At 45.4% G+C, this 20,250-nt stretch overlaps 2 protein-coding genes across 2 annotated transcripts in view; one reads left to right on the plus strand and one right to left on the minus strand.

The window, feature by feature from the left end:
• The window catches only part of NCAPD3 (non-SMC condensin II complex subunit D3), a gene marked incomplete at its 5' end in the record, with an annotated part of 44,783 nt that extends 37,267 nt beyond the window's left edge, over positions 1-7,516 (plus strand). The window contains 5 exons of the mRNA XM_025200018.1: positions 790-926; positions 1,072-1,149; positions 6,414-6,488; positions 6,574-6,631; positions 6,721-7,516. Of these exons, the coding sequence (XP_025055803.1) occupies positions 790-926; positions 1,072-1,149; positions 6,414-6,488; positions 6,574-6,631; positions 6,721-6,832 (460 nt within the window). The remainder of the gene's footprint in view (positions 1-789; positions 927-1,071; positions 1,150-6,413; positions 6,489-6,573; positions 6,632-6,720) is intronic.
• A 2,105-nt stretch (positions 7,517-9,621) lies between these two features.
• Positions 9,622-20,250, minus strand: part of JAM3 (junctional adhesion molecule 3) — an 11,292-nt gene continuing 663 nt past the window's right edge. The window contains exons 2-9 of the mRNA XM_025200019.1: positions 19,938-20,003; positions 18,953-19,066; positions 17,964-18,116; positions 17,374-17,576; positions 16,533-16,632; positions 13,768-13,897; positions 12,496-12,550; positions 9,622-11,231 (exon numbers count right to left, since the gene is read on the minus strand). Coding sequence (XP_025055804.1) covers positions 11,196-11,231; positions 12,496-12,550; positions 13,768-13,897; positions 16,533-16,632; positions 17,374-17,576; positions 17,964-18,116; positions 18,953-19,066; positions 19,938-20,003 — 857 coding nt within the window. The 3' untranslated portion in view covers positions 9,622-11,195. The remainder of the gene's footprint in view (positions 11,232-12,495; positions 12,551-13,767; positions 13,898-16,532; positions 16,633-17,373; positions 17,577-17,963; positions 18,117-18,952; positions 19,067-19,937; positions 20,004-20,250) is intronic.

The following is a 20,250-nucleotide window of genomic DNA, read 5'->3' on the forward strand; positions in this document are numbered from 1 at the left end:
AGTGGTGGGTGCGCAGTCAAGCGGCAGCGGGTGGGTGCCCTAGGGCCAAGGCCAGTGGTGACCCAGTGCAGCACAGCAGGAGCTTGGATCCCAGGCTGGCAGGGGCTCCATGGACACCCCACATATCCACACACATACCCACATACTCCCCTGTCCCACATACACACCCACCCCCCACAAACACCACACACACACCCACATCCTCCCCACACCCCACATATACACATACCTATACCCACCCACTCGTACCCCCCACACTCCTCCACAATATACAATAGTAAGACCTCATTTTAAACTATTATGTGAATCACTTCTGTGTACACTATGCAAACGCATGTAAATCAGGACAAAAATATTTTTTGAAGTCAAATAAATGTATGTTGTAGTAGATGTTTGATTTTTAAGACTATAACTTGGTTTTTTTTCTGGCCTCAAGATGGCAAGCCCCTTGCTGAAAGGAGTACTTCCAGGGAAAGTGGGAGGTGGCAAAGGTCAGGTTTGGGGGCAGGACTTTGGGTCCCAAGATGGTGACCAGGGGTGGGGCGCTTGTCATGGGGCAGGGCTACCCACACGGCCTGACAGCTTGCTAAAACTCATTAAGCGGCCCTCCAGCTAAAATAATTGCCCGCCCTGATTTAGATTCTGCCATAGCATTCCCTTTTGTTTCATGTGTGTGTAGATGATTGTAACTTAGTTGGGAGTGACCAAGATTCCAGTTATGTTCATCCCCACTGGAGTAACTTGAAGAATAAAACTATTCTGGTGTTCTTGTGGCCTCTTGCCACTTAGGCAGATGTCCCTGAGCACCCTTGCCATCCTGAACTCTGCCAAGAAGGCCGTTGAGGCCGCCATGAAGCAGCGCAGCAAGAGCTTAGGAGGAAGGTGTTCTCTTACTTCTCCAACAAGCGCAGCTGGCAGCAAGCACGGTAAGCAGCTAGCAGCGGACTTGTGGTTAGTTCAGAATAGCTTTAATGGAAGCAACCTGACTGTTAGACCCGTGAGCTGGAAGTGTGAGTGTACAGCTGCCTTGCCAAGCCCTATTCTGACCATTACTCTCATCATTTTTTCTAGTGTCTTTCCGCAGCCTAAACCAACAGTCTGCTGAAGCGAATGTTCCCCTGGGCGGCCGAGCAATCAGTACCCCGGAGCGTAAGTAACCCAACTAGGCCAAGCGCCTGTTCTCCTTTGATACAGCAGGGTAGCCTCCCCAGCCTGCCATTACTGAGGAATCACTTATCATTGCTTATACACAGCAGTGTACTAAGGGCCTCCACTAGATTCAAGGTCTCTCTATGCTGGGTTCTGTATGTAGTAAGGGACAGTCCCAGCCCAGGAGAGTAGACCATCTAAAACCAGGGGGTCAGACATACAGCCTGGCCTGCAGAACTATTGCATTCAGTCTACTGGTAGTAGCTGTGTTCAGGCAGCAGCATAGAACTGTGGCTGGTTGGCAGTGCCAGGGGCATACGGCTGTATGGAGCCACGTGTGGTGGCAAGGAGCTGCATTCAGGCAGTGGCATGGAGCCAGTGGGCTGCCACCCATAGCCTGTGTCCATGGTGCTACATGCCCCCAGCTTCAGCTCTGCACCACTGCCGCAATGTGGCATTGTGCTGCTGCATGCCCCCCAGGCCCATGCTGCTGCCCAGTTCTGGACCCACAATGCTGCTTGAATGTGGCCCCATGGATCCAGCTCAGGAAGAACCCCTGTAGTCCAGATCTGACCCAGGGCCCAGGGGGAGCTTGACAGCCCTGGTCTAAAAGGTGCAGTACAGACCCATGCTGCTGCCCAGTCTTGGACCCACACTGCTGCTTGAATGTGGCCCCATGGATCCAGCCCAGGAAGAACCCCTGTAGTCCAGATCTGATCCAGGGCCCAGGGGGAGCTTGACAGCCCTGGTCTAAAAGGTGCAGTTTGGGAACTCAAAAGATGTATTATGGAGTCAGCACGTGAAGGCCTCTGAAGAGGTAATGGTGGACAGCACTCTTAACTCTTGGGCTTCTGAAGAGGGAAGTTGCCCCTATGTTCTTGGATCCATAGTGGCTTGGAGCACTCAGCTGATTGACCTACGCCTCCCAGGATAACTGCTAGTGTCCTTTTACTCAGAGACTCAAACTCTGGAAGGTAGGGCTAGGATTCAGAAGGATCTTGATAAACTGGAAACTTGGCCTGAAATTAATCGTATGAGATTCACTGAGGACAAATGCAAAGTCCTGAACTTAAAATGGAACAATTGTATGCCATACAGACTGGGGAACAACCGGCTACGTTGCAGTGCTTCAGAAAAGGACCTGGGAGTTATTGTGTCATAAGCTGAATATGAGCCAACAGCGTGCTCTTGTTGCAAAAGAGCAATCAACAGCATACTAGGCTGTATTAACAGAAGCATTGCTTAGAGGTCAAAAAAGTAATCCTTCCTTACTCTGAGTAATGTGTCCAGTTTGGGGCACCACATTTTGAACTAGAAAAAGTCTAAGAGTGGGGGCGGAAAATTGGTTATAGGTTTAGGAAACATGACTAATGAGGACAGGTTGAAAGAACTGTGATTTTTAGTCTTCTCTTATCCAGACTTAAAAATTGGATAATGCTTGCCAAATAGAGAGCAGATGGGGATAGACTATTCTTGTTGTCATGAGGGACATGAAAAGTCTCAAATTGGATGGTCTCAAATTGCAGCAGGGGAAATTTGGGTTTACTAGTAGGAAGAACTTTTTCACTCAGAGTGGTTAAGCACTGAAATAGATTACTGAGGGAGGCTGTTGGTACCTTCATCCTTGGAAGTTTTTAAGAGCAGGTTAGACAAACACTTGTCCAGAATGGTTTCAGTGGAAGCCAACCTCTTTTGCCATATTGGCCCCATACCCTCCCTGAGTGCCACTCAGATCCCCTTCCTCTGCCTGATCTGCTAATCTGCCATCTGCTCCCTACTCTGTGTTCCTTGCTCTGTCTGCTGCTGTGTTGCCTGTTCCCTTCCTGAACTGCCATGTGTCACACAGACAGCCTGTGTCACACAGACAGCCTGTGCCACAAGTTAGCCATTGCTGGTTTAGACCAGGGCAATCCTGCTTTGAGCAAGAGATTGGACTGAACTGACTTCCTGAGGTTCCTTTCAAGCCCTACTTTCTATGGTTCTACCCTGCCCAGATCTATCAGCATTGTTCACATCGTGTAGGTCATGGGAGCCATGAACAGTAAGTACCGCTTCACTAGAGAAGCAGCTGCTGGGTCCTCAAGGTTTATATCCTGACAGTTCTGAGCTAAGAATTTTCTTATCTGAAGAAGGGTTCAGCTCAGGGCCTAACCAAGACCCTCTCCTGTCACTGAAGGAGTTTATGAGCTATGATAACTGAGAGATCTTTGATTGGCTTGGATCCAATAAAGTAGCATTAATAAGCTATGAAACGTCCTCAGAGAATGTGTGCTCTTTTCTAAATAAATAACTGATGCGAGTTGAGGAAACTATAATTGTTTTCTTCTGAACTGTGGCAACAAGCTATGTAGATTACAGCAGTAATGCATAGAGAGAACTCTATAATGCAGAAGTCATTAGTAAGTGTCTCTGCTCATTATGGCTGTGGCAGCCAAATTACCACCTCAGAAAATCTGACCTTCAGAAATTCCCATGTCTCTGAACCGTTTCGGACAGCTTTGAGTGTTATACAATAGCCCTGTTGTGATATTGTACAGATGCATTGCATATGGTATTCGTTGTTTCTTCTTCAACAAATATAGCATTGTTTATGCCGCTTCTTGATTGTGGCAATGACAGGTTGGCTGCCATTAGAAGATAGTTGCACTTAAATTTTCAATGGTGGTGTGCACAGCTGTATGTACACAGCTTGCCTGTAACCTGTGTGCAAATACTTGCTGTACACACAAAGAGAACATTTGTCTTGGGTTATAGCCAATTTAAGCAGCAATATGCTGTATACATATGCAAACATCTCGCATCCATGTGCAGACAGAAGCAAAACACAGACAATTGTATGCATCTAATTAAAAACCTGGTCTTCGTATTCTGCATTCTCCACTCTTAGGCTAGTTTTGTCTGTACAGATATTTCCACTCCATGACCTGAGCACCTGGTAGTTATCTTTTATGCGAAAAATACTGGGATGCTTTGTAAAGAAAAAACCTTTACTTCATCTGCCGCATCTCTGACTTGGGGGCTTGCACTGCAGCTCTACTTATGAGCCATATGCCAGAGAAACAGGGAGAATGTTAATCCTCAGTGGTACGAGGCCTAAATTCCTGCTTTGTTTCCACACAGCATGTGTTCCTCTGCAGTGACACAAGCTGTCCATGGCATTATAGCTGCTTCGCTTAGTTTGTGTTGAGCTGTCTCTACAATGGCATAGGGTCTCACAGGTTGTCAGAGGACCAGGGAAAAGCTTCTTTTTTCTTCTGCTTCATCGTATATAAAACTCTTGCAGATGCCATTCTTCATAAATCATTTCTTGCTGTAGATGTTAAAAGTGACTCTCTCTTATCCCAGTACCTTATAAGACACTTTTCTTGCTGACAGATCAGTTTTTGCCGCCCCCGAGTGTCTGCCTCATCCCTTTGAGACTAGGTACAGGTCTGGAAGAGAATAGATTGCTTCACTGTATTTTTCAAATACAAATGCAAATGTGAATACAGCACAATATGCAGACGGAACAAGAGGGAATGTGAGAAGGCTGTTTGGTGGTAATTTGGGCCATTTCCCTCTTTCCCCTCATATTCTTAATCTTCATATTATGCAACTATTGAATGCAGTTAAAGGAGGCTTAGTCATTCTGTATGTGAAAACCAAAATAACTTAAGACTTTCACTACACAAAGCCAGGAAATTCAGAGGTGAGTCTCAAGGTAGTCAAAAGCAAATCCAAGGAGGAAAGATAAAACTGGGCATTAATAGCATGCTTCTATAGCTAAGGAAACGCACCAGGAGATGGCTAGGTCTCAAGATGAAGGTCTTTGTTTAACAGAGGTTTCCATCTCTTGTCCTACAAGCATCTGCTGCCCTAATTCCATCGGAAGTGTGGTGGGGGGCAAACGTATAAAAACCTCACTATTACTTATTCTGTGCTACCTTTGTATCTCCAATGAGATAAACTGGTAGGGCTTTCAGGGAAGTACCATTACAGCTAGCGCTAAAGACAGAGGAAGGTGAAGGGAGTACATTTAGGTCCAGGACTACTTGGGAGGGTCCCCTGCTCCATTCATTGTGATAGGAGGAAGACGTGACTACTTGAGGGATTTGCCTAGGTACAATTTGGAAATTCTGCTGGATTGTGAACGCTAACTGTGTGCACTGAAATAGCCATTTTCTAGCAAGGACTCTGTCGTAGCTACATCCTATCACGAATAGCTAAAGTAAAATGCTTCTACCCTTGTTGAAAACCAATGAATATGTAAAAGAGAGTGGTTTCTTCTCAGGTTAGCTGCAGCTGCTGGAGGTGTGGGGCAACTGACATTTCCAAGCCAAAAGAGAGTACTAACAGCTCCTCTTAAAGATATGTGCCCTCTGAGCTAGGGGGTACTTTCTGATAGTCAGACCTGAGCAAGCCAAGGAACACTTGGTGCAGGGGCAGAAGAAGAGCAGTGTCTTGGGATCCTGAAAGGACTGGTCAGAACACAGTAGCTCCTTTATGTATTAAGGACAGCGAGGGAGGGACTTGTACCCTGCAGGGTTTGTATTTTGCATGGATCTGCAAACCTTCAAGAATAATTTGTGCGTGTTTTTAAGAAGTTAATTTGAAGCTTTTGTCTTCTGAGGCAGATGACATTTAGAGTAGTTGTTAGCTTGGGGGTCGGGGAGAAGTTATGCTTAGCCACTGGAAAGACTTGAGGTTTGTGGGTTTGGCCTTTGCCTTAAAGTCAAGGACAGTTAGATGTTGGACCTTATTACTTGCTCAAGGTGAAGACTTGACAAAAATTATGTCAGCTTGTAGACAAGCCTGCGAGGGAAGAGGCAGTGTCTGGATACTGCTCAAGCTCTGAGGGCCAAGAAGCATGCAAAGTCCAGGGTCTGGATCCAAACAAAGTAGCCAACGCATGACCAGCAGAGGAGACTCCTCCCAGTCTGTGAGATGGTACGGACAAGCACTACTAAACTTCTGGAAATGAGAAATCTTCAGTAGTCCCCTCACCCTAAAACTGAGGGTGTTTCTTCTCAGTTCTAATACTGAAAAGCAGATCAATTTGAACAAGTGCATGCATGTTAGCTTGAAGCTTGCAGACTGCAACACAGCTCCACTTAAAACACAAGGGCAAAGGGATGCAGGACTCGGAACAAAAAGATGCGTATGTTCTCATTTTGAACTGAGTATAGTCATACAGTCTCCTTCGTTGAAAAGAAGCAGTTGTCTTGCCGTCTGTCTCAAACGCTTGACTGCCTTATTTCTGTTTGCCTTATTTCTGTTTCCTTTAGAGACGATTGACGACCTGACCTTTGGGGCCGGGGTCAGTTACATCAGCTTGACACAGACACCTGGTTCTGATTCAGGCAAGTTTATCCTCGCACTCCTAAGATTAAAAAAAAATAATAATCTGACCTGTATGTTCACCATGTGAATATCCGTCATTTGCAGAAAAAAGATCCCAGGATCAACAAAGGGATGTTCTATGCCTGGCATCGCCAGATAAGCTGTAAGTTCAACCCAGGCCTTAGTCAGTATTGGCCAGAAGTAATCCTGGTAATGCTTTTAAAAATAAACCTGTACTCTTTTTCTCTGTAGGAAGCCCCTGCCACGTCAGTGGAAGGTAGAATCTCCAGCCAGGAGAAAAAGCAGCCCAAGGCCAGCTTTAAGGAGGTCCCTGCGGAGAGACCCCCTGAAACCAGCCAATTGACACTTCCCACTTACTCTTGTACAGAACTTCATCATGTTGACCAAAAGCCTGTCCCTCTCCTCCAGGCTTGCTCTAATTATGTATGTAAAGTCTCCCTTGTTCCTAGTCTATTTATGTTCTTACATACAACAGGTAAAGTTGGCTTAACTTGTGGATAAATATAAGCTAGGGGATTTGAAGCTGTTAATGACATTTTTTTGCCATAGGGTGACCTGAAGTGCCAAGAAGCTACAGTATCTGGATAAGATGCAGTACCCACTGCACAAGGTTTGCAACTTGTCCAAATGGGTATCTAAGTGCTATTGGCCGTAAATTCTAATCCAGTGTATGTAAGTGCAGCCGTTAGAAATATTGATTCGGATAAACTATTGTGTTTATCCCAGCTTGGGTTCCCCTATTTTACTAGAAGGTGGTGATTGGCTCACATCATTCCCTTGATGCCACATTGTCCCTGTTCATAAAATACTAGCGTTACCTTAATATTTACAAGGGTAAAATAGCTTGATGCTGCCATGCCTGCAAATCTGATAATTGCAAGTTGCTAAGGTTTTTACCTGTAGTTAAAGCTCCAGTGTTTTGTGCAGCTTTCCCGTTCTTTCTAAATGGAAAATTTCCATACGTGGAACATATTATTTCCAGCTGTTAACCTTTTATGAAAAATAAATGTTTAGAGAACAGATTCAACCCACAGCCTCTCAGTTTTTCTTGCTCTGACAGCATTGAATTATTTTCTTCTGTAAATTTCTACCTTTAAAGGATTTCCCTCCCTTTTGTGCCCACTACTTTCATCTGTTCTGTGGCCACGTAGAAGTTCTGCTGTTCTGACAACTATCGCAGCAGTTGGTGTGCACATCTGTGTAAACGTGTGAATTCCTACACAGCCATTACTTGCTATTACAGATGCTTAGTGTCCCTTTCTTGATTGGTACCCACTTCCAAGCCAGATGCAACTGAAGTATTCCATCCAGCTAGAATAATTGTCCAGCAGTTTAAACACATGATCTTCACTGGAAGCAGATTTGAGTAATTCACTCTTGTATTGTGGATGGTAAGTCGCACATTCAGATTTTAGTGCTCCCTTAAACTGTTCATTGCAAAGAACTGTTACCACTGGACTTTTCACCCAACTTTCTGTTGCCATGTGCTCTTAAGTGAAATCTTCCAGTTCTTAACTCCAAAACAACTGTACTACATTTGTATTACATAGTTTGCTCAGCAGACTGCAAGAAGCAGCCTACCGTGAATAAAGCAGAACAAACCGGATCCAAATATATAAGCACACAATGGGCCCGATGATCATCCGAGGTCCTTCCAGCCCTAATGTCTATGAAATCTATGAACTCGGGGCAGGCTTTGTTGCATGTGTAGAAATAGGTTGCTTCATGTATTTTTGTTGCAACATTCCCATAAATATTTACTTCTGTATTGAAAGGCCAAAAGGAAATTAAGTAAAAAGGGACAGCGCAAAAACTAAGCTTTCATTTTACTTGTCATTGATTAGTTGTCACTCCTGCAGTTCTGAGAACAGAGACAACTTGATGTGGGGTTAACTGTTATCTTTATAAACCGATGTAAGTACTTGTATGTGCCTTGAAATACCAGCTTGACTTTTTGTAACCCACCCTTGGAAGGAGAATTAGTTGGCAGAAGAGTAGAACTCTTTAACCCATCTCACTGAACTCAAAGCAAATACAGGCTAAGAGTAATATTAAACTTAAAAAAAACAAAAACACTCGAGAATGCTTTAATAGCTTCATATTTATGTAAAACATTCTTGGCAAAGTTAAATGTAATACATTAGTACAAACCTGCATATTAAACTATTTACAATGAGTTCTATAAATCAGATCTCATTAGTTACGTGTGGGGTGGTTTTCCCCTCATCTCGTTAGAGATGCCACTGTCACATTTTGATCTGAAAAACAAAGCTTGTGGCTTTTTGCAGTGAAGTGCTGCCTCCAGCGGAAGGTTAAGTTGCAGTCTGTGCTCCTCATTGTGTCAAAAGCCACCCTGACTCTGAGGTTTTTCTTCTCTTCCTTATCTTAGATGTCCTAGAAGCAGCATATTAAAAAAGAGTAGTGGCTAAAACTGGTAAAGGAGAAGTGTCTTTAAGTACCCTGTCACCATGTTGACTAGAGGACAACATGCAGCCAGTGGACAGTAATACCTGGTTTTGAAGAGCATCACTTAAAGGTAACCATAATTGCAAAGCAATGGTGGTCGACTTGCCACCATCCAAAGAGCATGTGGGCATTGCTGTCCCAACTTCAGCTCCACCTCAGTAACAGAAGGGGAAAGTAATGAGACAAGCATTTAAATAAATGCAGCAATGGCATGTCCAGCGAGGCCCCTTAAAAAAAAAAAATCACTCAATATCTGGTGAGAAATCCAAGGCAGATTAATACAAAACACTAAAAAATAACACTGACAGTCCAAATTGCCAAGTATTCAAAATACTGTATGCATCAAAAGTTAAGACAACTCAATTTATAGTTGAAATACAAGAACACTAAATTATACTACATTAAAAACCCATTCTTTAACCACAGCACAGTTGCAGTGTTGCATCCACCTATTTTGCTTTTATCCAATGCTATTAAGTGTTTTTCTGAAGAACCAGGGATTCTAACTGATCCCTTTCAAAGCCAAAAAAGAGTGGTAGTTTTACCAGCTAAAGAAAAGTTGCAATTAATATTTCAAAACTACTTCTGTGACAAGCATTTTGCTTTCACGACTCAAGATTTTTTTTTACTGAAGCTATGCAATCCAAATTCATAGGAACGGAAATGAATTAAAGTTAACCTTAAGAACTTGCATAGGGAGTGGTACGTAAGTCACTCTGTTACCGGGTCATAATTGAATTAAAAAAAAAAATCACACAATATTTCTTAGAAATAAATGTTTTCTTGCAAGAAAAATCATTTGAAATAAAAGCTGACTAGCTCCTACCTTAAAGTTACAAAACCCATCCCTGAGTGACTCTCCATTTTGTATCCTGTAAGATCTCTTGGCACAGAAATTGCTGTAGCTAGGTTAGGAGAAAAGGGATGCATCTTCATCTGCAGCCTTTTAAGTTGCTTTACTATACTCTTTGCAATAATACTGATATGCTCTGACAGTGCTCTGCTGTCGCAGCATTTGAGCTCCTGTCTGTAGCCTAAAAATGACTTTTTTTAAAAAATAGCAACATTATTTAATACTGTTGGCATAGCATATTTACATTTTAAATAGAAATGTTACCTTCTTTGAAGTAATCAAAATATATCTTTGCAAAAATTTAGAATGCAGAATTTTACAAAAAAAAAAAAATGGGAACTGTTTTAAAAAAAAAGAAGCTTGAAGACATCTCAGTACCTTTTGAAAATATTAGTCCCAAAGAATGCATTTGGCTTCAATTTTCACTTGAGGGATATTGAAACGTTTAAGATTTTCCACCTCTACTGCAAGCATCCTGACATAGTAAAATACAGCAGGCAAGCCTGCTTTGCTGATTAGAATGAAAAGCTGCCTTCATGTGGTAAAAGTTTTTGTAAAGCCGTGTACAAAAGCAATCCTTTTGGACTGATGCCATACACAGCGAGTAAAAAGTTAAATATGGCAGCAGGGCCAAGACATTTTAACTCATGTTAGTTGCCTGCATGGTATCTGCACCCCCTCCCCACTGTGGACTCAACTCAGCTGCTCATTCTGGACCTGCAGAATCAAAGCCTAATCTGGGATCTTAAAGTCCCCAAAAGTCAAATGGTTGAGGCTATTGCCATGCTCTGGACAGTGGCCAGCTAGTGGCATAAATGCTCACACACGGGGATTTGTAGGATCGATGAGATGGATATTTTGTCAAATCATCCTAGCAAAGCTTCAAAGATAAAATTATGCTAAGAAGGGTTCGGAGCCCTCATTTGTGCACGTCATAGAAGCCTAGTACACTTCCAAATACATTAGGGTGAGCAGATTTCTCCTATTGCATCGATAAATCTTATTCTTTAGTCTCTTGCGCTGTGTCAGTGCCTTTTTGCCTATCGCATTAAGATGCATGTTAACCTAATGCTGCTTCCCCATTTGGTTTGTACACTGTCTCTAGCCCTGCCCCACAGAAAGAAGAAAGTTCTATAAGCTTCTGCAGTTCAGAAAGGAAAGAGGTGATCCAGATCAGCATCTCTGGGGGGAGCCAGTTGTGGGGAGAGGGAGAATGGCTGGGCAGTGAGGATGTTCTTAAGCTTTGGCAAAAAAAAAAAAAAAAAAATATCAAGTCCATGTGTGTACAAACTCTTCCAGGCATACTTTGTTCATCTTTTGTTCTTGAGTTCCTGGAGGAGGCATTTTCACACTTGTTCTTGCTGGCTTGCAGTATCTTATTGGCATCTCATATAACAAATGAAGATTTATGTCTGAAATCACCCTGGAATGAAACAGTAATGAGTGAAGGATTGTTCTTCTCCAGACGGCCTGTCATACCCACTGTCCCCATTGACATGTGCCATTGTAAAACAGGTATAATTTGCATATAATAATCTTTGATGCCTTGTCTAAATGCTGCTATCACCTGAGAGCTAATACAGGTACACCAATGACACTTGTCAGAAATCATGTAGGGCTCATTCTACTGGCCCTGATGTATTTTAAACCTCTGGGAGCCTGAACCCAGGCACTGTTCTACCTTGGGGTGTCTAGGAATGCTCCTTGGGGGTAGATTTCCCTGTGGAATACCCCTTAAGACCCAGAACGTATGGTCCAATGGACTGATGGTCCCTTGGATTCCCATGCGACTTGAACATAGTCTCCTCTAGGACTCCAGCTACATTGGCTCTCTGTTTAACCACTCATCAGCATGTGATGGCAGAAGTACATAATGTGCACATACATTTTGCATACTGTTTTTGAAATCAGTGTTTAAGTGCATTTCCACCTCAGATGATGGAATAGGACTCAACACGCTTCTCTAAGATCTCTACCAAAAGGAGCTCAAAGCTGAGTGATCAGTTGAAATCCCAAGACGCAGTCATGTTACTCTCTATAAAGTCACAATAGCTTGTCCGCTCACTCAAGGAAAATAGATTCCAAGGCACCAACCAAATACATGCTCAGGTTAGAGCAAAGCTACAATAGATATATATGGGTCAGTCACTGAAGATGCATAGGACACTTGTACACGTGCTCCAGGGGTGGTGGGGGGAGCAGTGTTTTAATTAAAGCAGCTCCGAGAGCCACTCTAATTAAAGTGTAGCTGCGTCTTGTGTATCAGCATCTCTGCAAATAAAAATGGCAGTGGGGGCGTTTAAACTAAAGCTCATTCAACAAGTTTTAGCTAGAGTACCCCCACTGCCATTTTTAAGCATAGGGACATGATGCAGGAGGCTGCTGGAGCACAGCAATCGCCACGCTCCAGCAGACTTGATTAACTGAATTAACGAATTCCAGCACACCGGAGCAGCCTTGGCGCTTATGGTTAGGTGCCCTTAGATCCTATTATTCCCAAATAAATGTCTCAGCCTATTCTCTTAGATCATCAGCCTCAATTTACTAGTTGGCTATATCCCAGTTAAAAATAATCTTTCTTCTCTGAAGAGGGACCATGCATCCTAAACAGTGCGACTCCTGAACTGGTCAGACTTTTACAGGTTTTAAGAGGTTATGAGTAAACCTTTTTGGTTCCCTGTTCTTACCTCCTCATCTGTCCGGATGTAGTTAACACCCTCTGGTTTGGCAGGAGTCTTGTAGCTGAAATAAGGGAAACAAATCTTATTCCTATGTTGATGGGATTTAATGATAAAAATTGGAGGGTTGTTTTGTTTGTTTTGTTTGTTTTTTCAATGAAAGGGCTTTTCTGTGCTTGACGCTGAAGCCAGGACTACAGTTTTCCATCACTTGAATTTTCTAGCCTCTTGTAATGCCTTCCTGTGCCCCTACAGCATCATTTCCCTATAGTAATTGCAATGAGGTTAATTTAAAACTCTGGATTGGTTGATGCCAGGCTTACTGCTAATCCTCTAGCATTGTGCACAGTTGCAGGAAAGTTCTTCTGGTTTGGTGCGACTAAACTGGTGCCCAAGAAATCACGTTTAACGCCCTGTTTCCCCAGCATGTGACAACTTTCAATCATGTATTGTACTTAAATGGAGGGTTTGGGCTCTCTTGCACATGGGAGCATGGCTCTTGCTCCCTTTAAAATAGGACCAGCCAGTGTCTGACTCTAATCCTGGCTTCTCTCTCACTAAGCTTCCAGAATCCCTCAAACCAGCTCAATATTTGAATGAGCTGTGAAATTCTGTTTCTGATTTGGGGAATTATTTTTATGCTGATCCCTAGGGCTGCTGCAGCTGTAAATGCTCAGACAAGGGAGGAATGAGTCACTGTCCATGAGATCAACTCCAAAATGGTCATTTTAATCCCAAATGTAAGTGCCAGGCCGAATTCAGGGAGATGCACTTTCCAGTGAAGGGGGGCTGTTCTCCCTCTCTCACTTTCTGAACCCTTCCTGATGCTTGTATGGATTATCAAATGCGCTCTGCTCAGTAAATCCCTGGTTTCTAAATGCAAGTAGCATGTGACCAAAGGAAGCATCTGCCAAGGTGCTGTGTAAATGCAATGAGGATGGTAGAGGATTAGCAGAACTAAGCCCCCGCCTCTAGGTAAAGTACCTGAACATATGAGAAAGAGGCTTTTCTCTCTCCGTGTTCTTGTCACAGAACTTCCCCTAGAAGCGAACATAAAGAAACACTCCCCAAGGTCGTCGCTTGCGTGCGGCCACCTGTTTCCACAAAGCTACACTTCGTGTGCTTGCAGTGCTGGGTGCTGGAAGAATTGGCCGTAGCCAGGGAAATGGAAAGCCAAGCAGTGAAGTGTTTGTAATGAGCAGGTTTCCTGCCCTGCTAAGACAGCTGTGTGCTAGGAAGTGGAAAGGAGGATGTGGAAGACAATTGCAAACTCAGCCTTACTTTTTCCCATTCTGTTTGTTGTTTACGAAGTAGCCCCTTCTGTAGGCACAGCAGATACCAAGGGTTATCAGCACCAAAACCACTAGGACAACCAGGACTCCGCCAACAATCCCAGCAATATTAAGGTCATCTGTAGAGGAGAAAAGGCATCTGTCATTCTTCCCCCAGACAGCGGGGATGTCCGACCCTGCACTAAAACTGCATGCCCTGCCCAAGATCCCATCCATTTCTGGCCACTTTCTGATCTGCCTCCCTCCAGGCAGGCCCTCTGACGCCTTCTGGCACCCAAATACAGTCTATGCTCCTGTCCCTCAGTAGAGTTAATCTCCACATGCACTCAGGCTTGAGCCCTGCTTTTCACCCCTCTGTAAGCCCAGGAGTAAGATTCAGATTTGTAGGGTTACGGGGACTTTGATGGAAAGCACTTTTTCTCTCTTGCTGCAAAAAGTAGGATGTGGATTGATGGCTTGAAGTAGTAGTAAAGTAGGTTTAGGGTGGATATCAGGAAAAACTTCTTCACTGTTAGAATAGTAAAGCTGTAGAATTAGGCTGCCTAGGGAAGTTGTGGACTTACCATCACTAGAGGTGTTCAAGAAGAAGTTTGACAGCCACTGGCCAGGGATGAGCCAAGCGTAGCAATGCCTGTATTCTACTATGGGTATTTCCCAGGCCTCTAGGCTTTGCTGGTTGACCCCTCTCCCCCTTTCTGCTGCATGTGTCAGGCTGTCTTTTAATCCTCACCCAGAGGCATTGGGTGTTGGCTGCAGCCAAAGCTGGGGCCTTCAACTGGGGTGTGCTAGTGCTCCTGCTGGGAGCAAAGCCAGAGGTTCCTGGCTAGAGGGTCTTGCCCCTCCACTCAAGGCCAGACAGATCACCATATATGGGGTCAGAAAGAGACTTGGGGGGTCATGATCGACCACAAGATGAAAATGAGACACTGATGCAATGCTGCAGCTGGCTTAGCAAATAAAACCCCGGCTTGCATCTACTGATGCATCTCAAACAAGACTCAAGATGTCATTCTCCTACTTTATTTGGCCTCGGTGAGGCTGCAGCTGGAGTACTGCATCAAATCCTCAGTTCCATGCTTTAAAAAGGACATGGAGAAGCTCAAGAGAGTCCAAAGGAGAGCCACACGCATGATCAGAGGTCAAGAGAGCAGGTCATATGAGGAGAGGCTGAGAGGCATGGGACTCTTCAGCTTGATTAAGCGTAGGCTCAGGGGGACTTGGTGGCAGCCTATATCAGGGGTGTCCATCAGGACCTGGGAGAACATCTGTTCACCAGGGCTGTGCCAGGGAAAACAAGGTCCAACGGTCACAAACTGCTGCAAGACCATTTTAGACCAGACATAAGGACGAATTTCTTTGCTGTCTGAGTATGCAGCGTCTTGAATAAATTCCCCCCAAGAAGTGGTGCAAGCACCTACTCTGGACAGATTCAAGGTGTGCTTGGCCAACTATCTTGCTGGGACCCCCTGACCTCAGCTGACGTCCTGCCCTTGGGCAGGGGACTGGACCAGATGATCTCATGAGGTACCTTCCAGCTGTAATGTCTAATGTCTGTGGTCAGTTTGGTACAGACTGCAGGGGTTTTGCCTTTGTAGCAGGGCATGACCTTAAGCTGGGAACTCTTGAGTGTATAGTAAAAAGCTTTTATACAAGCAGGACATTGGTGTCCATGGTTCCCCCATTTTACTTGTGGCAGGTTAGGGTGTTATGTCTTATGTTGTGGCAGGGTTGACAGTAGTTTTAGTAAGAGGTTATATTATGAATTGTATAGGATGGTTTGGATAGGAATGATCCTGCCTCAGGTAGGGGGTTGGACTAGATGACCTCTGGAGGTCCCTTCCAGCCACAGTTCTCTATGATAGGATCATCTAGATCCAGCCCCCTGCACGGATGCAGGATTGGCTGTTCCTAAATCATCCCTGACATGCCTATCCCACCTCTTCTTCAACACAACCATTATTTTAAGTATCTCCCAGTGCCTTGCACTGGTCACTGTCCTGCCACATAACCAGCACTGCTCCCCCTCTCTCCCATCCTTGGCCCTCTTTATACTTGCTCATCACCAAGCTGGATGTACAACTTGACTGTAGCTGTGATGTAGGAAACCTGAGTCTGCAACTTCGAAGGCATTCAAAATACCCCTTGCTGTCCCTGCCTGGTTAAGGGGCTCTTCATTTCTTGTACTCTGCTGTGGTATGGTGTTGCTGGGCACTGTTGAAGAACTGCCCATGTTCCTCCCTGGAGGTGGATGAAGTAGTGTGCATATCTATTTTTACATGATCTTGTTAGTAAAGGGCTCTAGAAGCACTACCCAAGAAAGGCCCTATTGCAGCTACGGTCTATTATGCCTCAGATAAGTAATGCAGAGCAGATGTGAAGTACATCAACTCAATTGGGGGTCGGACTCGATGATCTATTGAGGTCCCTGCCGACCCTAACATCTATGAATCTATGAATCTAACTAGTCAGGGGCTGACAGTTTGCCCTTGTTTCCTTTTTGTGATGCCTTTCACCAAGCCCTTCCTCACTGTACTCTCATGTGTCCCCATATTCTTACCCTTAGTTGTTTTTAAGGTGCCAGGAAAGAAGCTTTGGCTCTTTATCTGCCTGGAAAGCACCATGTGCATCTGTGGGGCTTATAGGAAATACCATGGATTGGGGAAGGCCATAAACACTTGACAATACACAAGATCCACTAAGCCATCCCTGCAGTCCTCACAATAGATAGCCTGCCGGGCAGGCACAGCCACTTACAGACTTCCATCTCTTGCTCCTCGCACTTGGCGACGCCGGCGTCATTCGTTGCTATACAGTAGTAACGGCCCGTGTCACCCTTGTGCACAGCGTGGAAAACCTGTTTTGGAGTTAATGCGTCAGAGACAGGAGACAGTACCACAGGCTCTTCACAAATAGCAAATGAGAAAAGAGGTCTAGACCCCACGGACTTGCAAACAAGTAAAAGGTCATTGTAGGCGGCAATGTCCTTGCTTGCCATTTGATCAGGTAGACCCCACGGGGAAAACGCACCGTGTCTCCAAGCCTGCATCTGCACAGCCTCTAGAGAACCCCAGGAATTAGCTAGAGCGTTGCTACTTTGCAGGAGCTCTCGCTGCACATGCCTTCTTTTGATAACAGAGGTTGCAAACTGGACTGGGGGCATTCTCCCCCAGGAAGACATCCATCAACAAGCAGAGTCCTTTTAGGGACAGAAATGTTACTTCTTGCATAGAGCACTTAGCTGTCACAGCAACAGATGCATTAGATACGGAGAAAGGGGAAAAAAATAAAAGAGGACTCCTGGACCACTTCTCCTCCCTCCCAGTGAGGGGTTCTAATGTCTGCAAGGCCATGGCAGAGTACAGGATGGAGGGGAATCCTTCCCTCTGGTCCCCCTGAATTATCCTTCCCCATGTGGCCTCTTGGACTCTACCAGACAAGCAAGGGCCTGCAGTGTCTCAACTAGTTCCAGTTATTGCCGCCTCATCAACTCATTTGTGGGCACATACAAAGAGAACAACCCATTTCCTATGCTGGGCATCCCTGCCACAGCCCCTCCAGCTACATCCTTCCCAGTCATTCCCCCCGGGGGTATTACCAGAGTGCCGGTTTCTGGATTCAAGATGAAGGAGGAATTCTGGAATTTGGCATTAGATTTGGAGTCTGTCGGTAAAGGTTCGCTGTTGCGGTACCAGCTGTAAATGGGGGCTGGGTAGCCTTCATTCTCCTGGCAGTGAAGGGAAGCGGATTTGCCCACAGGTACGGCTTTAGGCACTCTGCATCTGGGAGTCACAGGTTTCACTGCAGGGGGTGTTGTGGTGGGGAAGGAGAAAGGCACAAGAAACATGAATGGATCTGGCAGCTCCCATCTATCCAAGTAGCTTCTTGGATCACGCACCAATGGTTCAGCTGGACCAACCCAGCATGACGGAAACTGCTACCCCTCCAGAAGTGAGACCCACCACGGAAACGACCTTCTCGTGTGCTTCCAACAGATGTGCGATGCTGAAGCTGACAAAGCTTTCAGCAATTTCGCACCGGGTTTAAGCTCCAGACCACAGAGGAGGAATCGATCTTCGCAGTGACAATCACCACTTCCTCCCACACAGAGCAGCCCTCCAGAGAGGCTGACAAGGCCCATGATTTACCCGACAGCGCCTGCTATGGTGTCGCGAGCTGAGCCAATACCTAGCACTGTGAGCTCGATGTTAAGTTCGTCGATGTTCTTTTTGTCGTTGGGCGCCGCCACTTCACAGCGGTATGTGGCTGTATCCATGCGGGTGACGTTTTTGATCACCAGTGATGTCCGGCCGTAAATTTCTGCACGCGTCGCGAAGTCTCCTAGAGATGGGACGGGGGAAGAGAACAATCATGGCCGGTGGTATACCGTAAAGGCTACAAGTGCACCGCCTGGTGTGTCCAGTTCATTGTGCAAAGGACAGACTCTGAATGGGAAAGTATAACTCGTACTGTAGATCTCAACCCCCCGACAAACTGGTGGGGTAAAATGTCCCATCTTCGTCAGCCAAGGGTTCATCAACACTATAAAGCTAAATTGGGTTAAGTTTGATCTTAATGCACGGCAGCTCTTCTGGAACATGCCCTGTTTGCTACTTAGTGTCTATATTCACTGCCAAACCGGACATCGCGTTTCCAATCGCCATCTCCACTTCCCAAGGCTGGCAGTGCTCCCTGTTAACAGTAAGTCCCACCTGCTGCCGTGGGAACAGCACTGCATTGCTTATCCCAAACAGCAGCCCTCCTCTGGCATGATGGAGGATCATCAAGGTTTCATATAGGAGGACACGCAAGAGCAACATCTGGCCCTAAGAGCCACACTCGGCATTATCCTCTGACACTCAAGGACCATATGAGACTGCAGGCCCAGGGGAAAGGACACTGCAGCATTTGTCTCGTATTCATTCAACAAATGGTTTCACACACAGGGGGTCATTCCCTTTCCAGTCCCCCAGCTCTCTGTGTGGCTCTATATCTTGACTGCTAGCTTAAGGTGTGTCAGCAGGATCCAGTCCTCACTCCACACTGACCGCTGGCTGACCAGCACAGGTCCTAGCAGCAATCAGTACAAGTGCTCGAGTACTTGCTTTTCAGGGAATCATCTACTGCCCTCATGGCTTCTATGGTAATACAGCGGAAAAAGCAACAGATCTTCATACCCTGCATTTTATTGTCAAAGAACACATAGGAGGTTTCGCCGTGCTGGATCTTCTTCCACTCGATCCTGGGGTCAGGCGTCGTGGTGGATGTAATGATGCAGGACAGTTCGATACCTAGCACCAGAAATCAAACAACTCCAGATTAATCGGGAGCAGCTGTGTTTTCACTCTGCTCAGAGCAGCCTCACATGCTGTTTTTACTGGGCGGTGTCTCCTCCAAAGCAAAAAAGGCCCTGCCTTTCTTCTGCCTTGCAAACAGGAGCGCCACTGGGTTCCAGGAGCCTTGGGGAAGATGGGCCTCAGCCAGCAAAAATAATAGCCATGCAGATAGCAACTGCTGAGAGAAAGGAACACACTGTACACAGTGGTGTCCAATTTATAGCAAACAAACCCTCACAGCGCAGGCATGCGGTACTAGCTTCATCTCCGATCGGCGCACAAAGTGAGGCTAGGGTTACCGCTATCTCCCTGGACATTGTCTTAAGTTGCAGAGGTCACGCTGGCATCGGCAGGAGAACATTTCATTCTCCTGTACCACCTTCAACTTGAAGGCCACGTGGTATCTTGAGTAATTCAGCAACTCCGAGATTTCCATTTTACAGAAGAGGAAACGGAGGCACAGAGAACCGGCTGCCTGCCCAGTGGTCACAATGAGTGTGTGTTAGCAGGGCCAGGAAAAGCCCATGCATCTCCCAAATGTCAGTGCTATGCATTCCTATAACATTGCTTTCCTTTCTCGCTTTATGTCCAAGTGTCAAATCTTTCCAAGAGGCTTCAACAGAGCATTTAGGCAAAGCACTTTGCTAAATGAGGACAAACCTAAGCACTTGGCTGAATGTCAGAGCCAGGCTCTACTGCCTCCCTCCATAAACCAGGTGCTATGAGAAATGCATGGACTCTTACTTCTTTCATGGATGCAAACCCACCACCATAGAGAGGCTGAATGCTCAAATTACAGACGCAACAGGTTCCCCGCAGCACTTACTTTGGAATTCCTGCACCACTGGTTTGAAGTCCTTGGATGTCAGCTCCACGGCCAGGATCCTACAGCCTATGAAAACAAAAAGGGGAGTAAGAAACAGCACAGCTCATAAGTCACACAGTTAGAGATTGAATGCCTGGGGAGAAATCCTCTGAGCTGGCTTCAACACAGACCCGCTTCACTAAAGCTGTCGCTGGCCCATAATGGTGGACCTGCAGCCTTGGGTTTATTTAGACGCTATCTCTTTGTTCAAGACAAAAGGTTAAAAGCTGGCACAATAATGAAAGCAAAACTCCGCCTAGAGCCGCACATTCCT

The sequence above is a fragment of the Alligator sinensis genome, unplaced genomic scaffold (assembly GCF_000455745.1).
Source record: "Alligator sinensis unplaced genomic scaffold, ASM45574v1 scaffold278_1, whole genome shotgun sequence".
Taxonomy (NCBI): domain Eukaryota; kingdom Metazoa; phylum Chordata; order Crocodylia; family Alligatoridae; genus Alligator; species Alligator sinensis.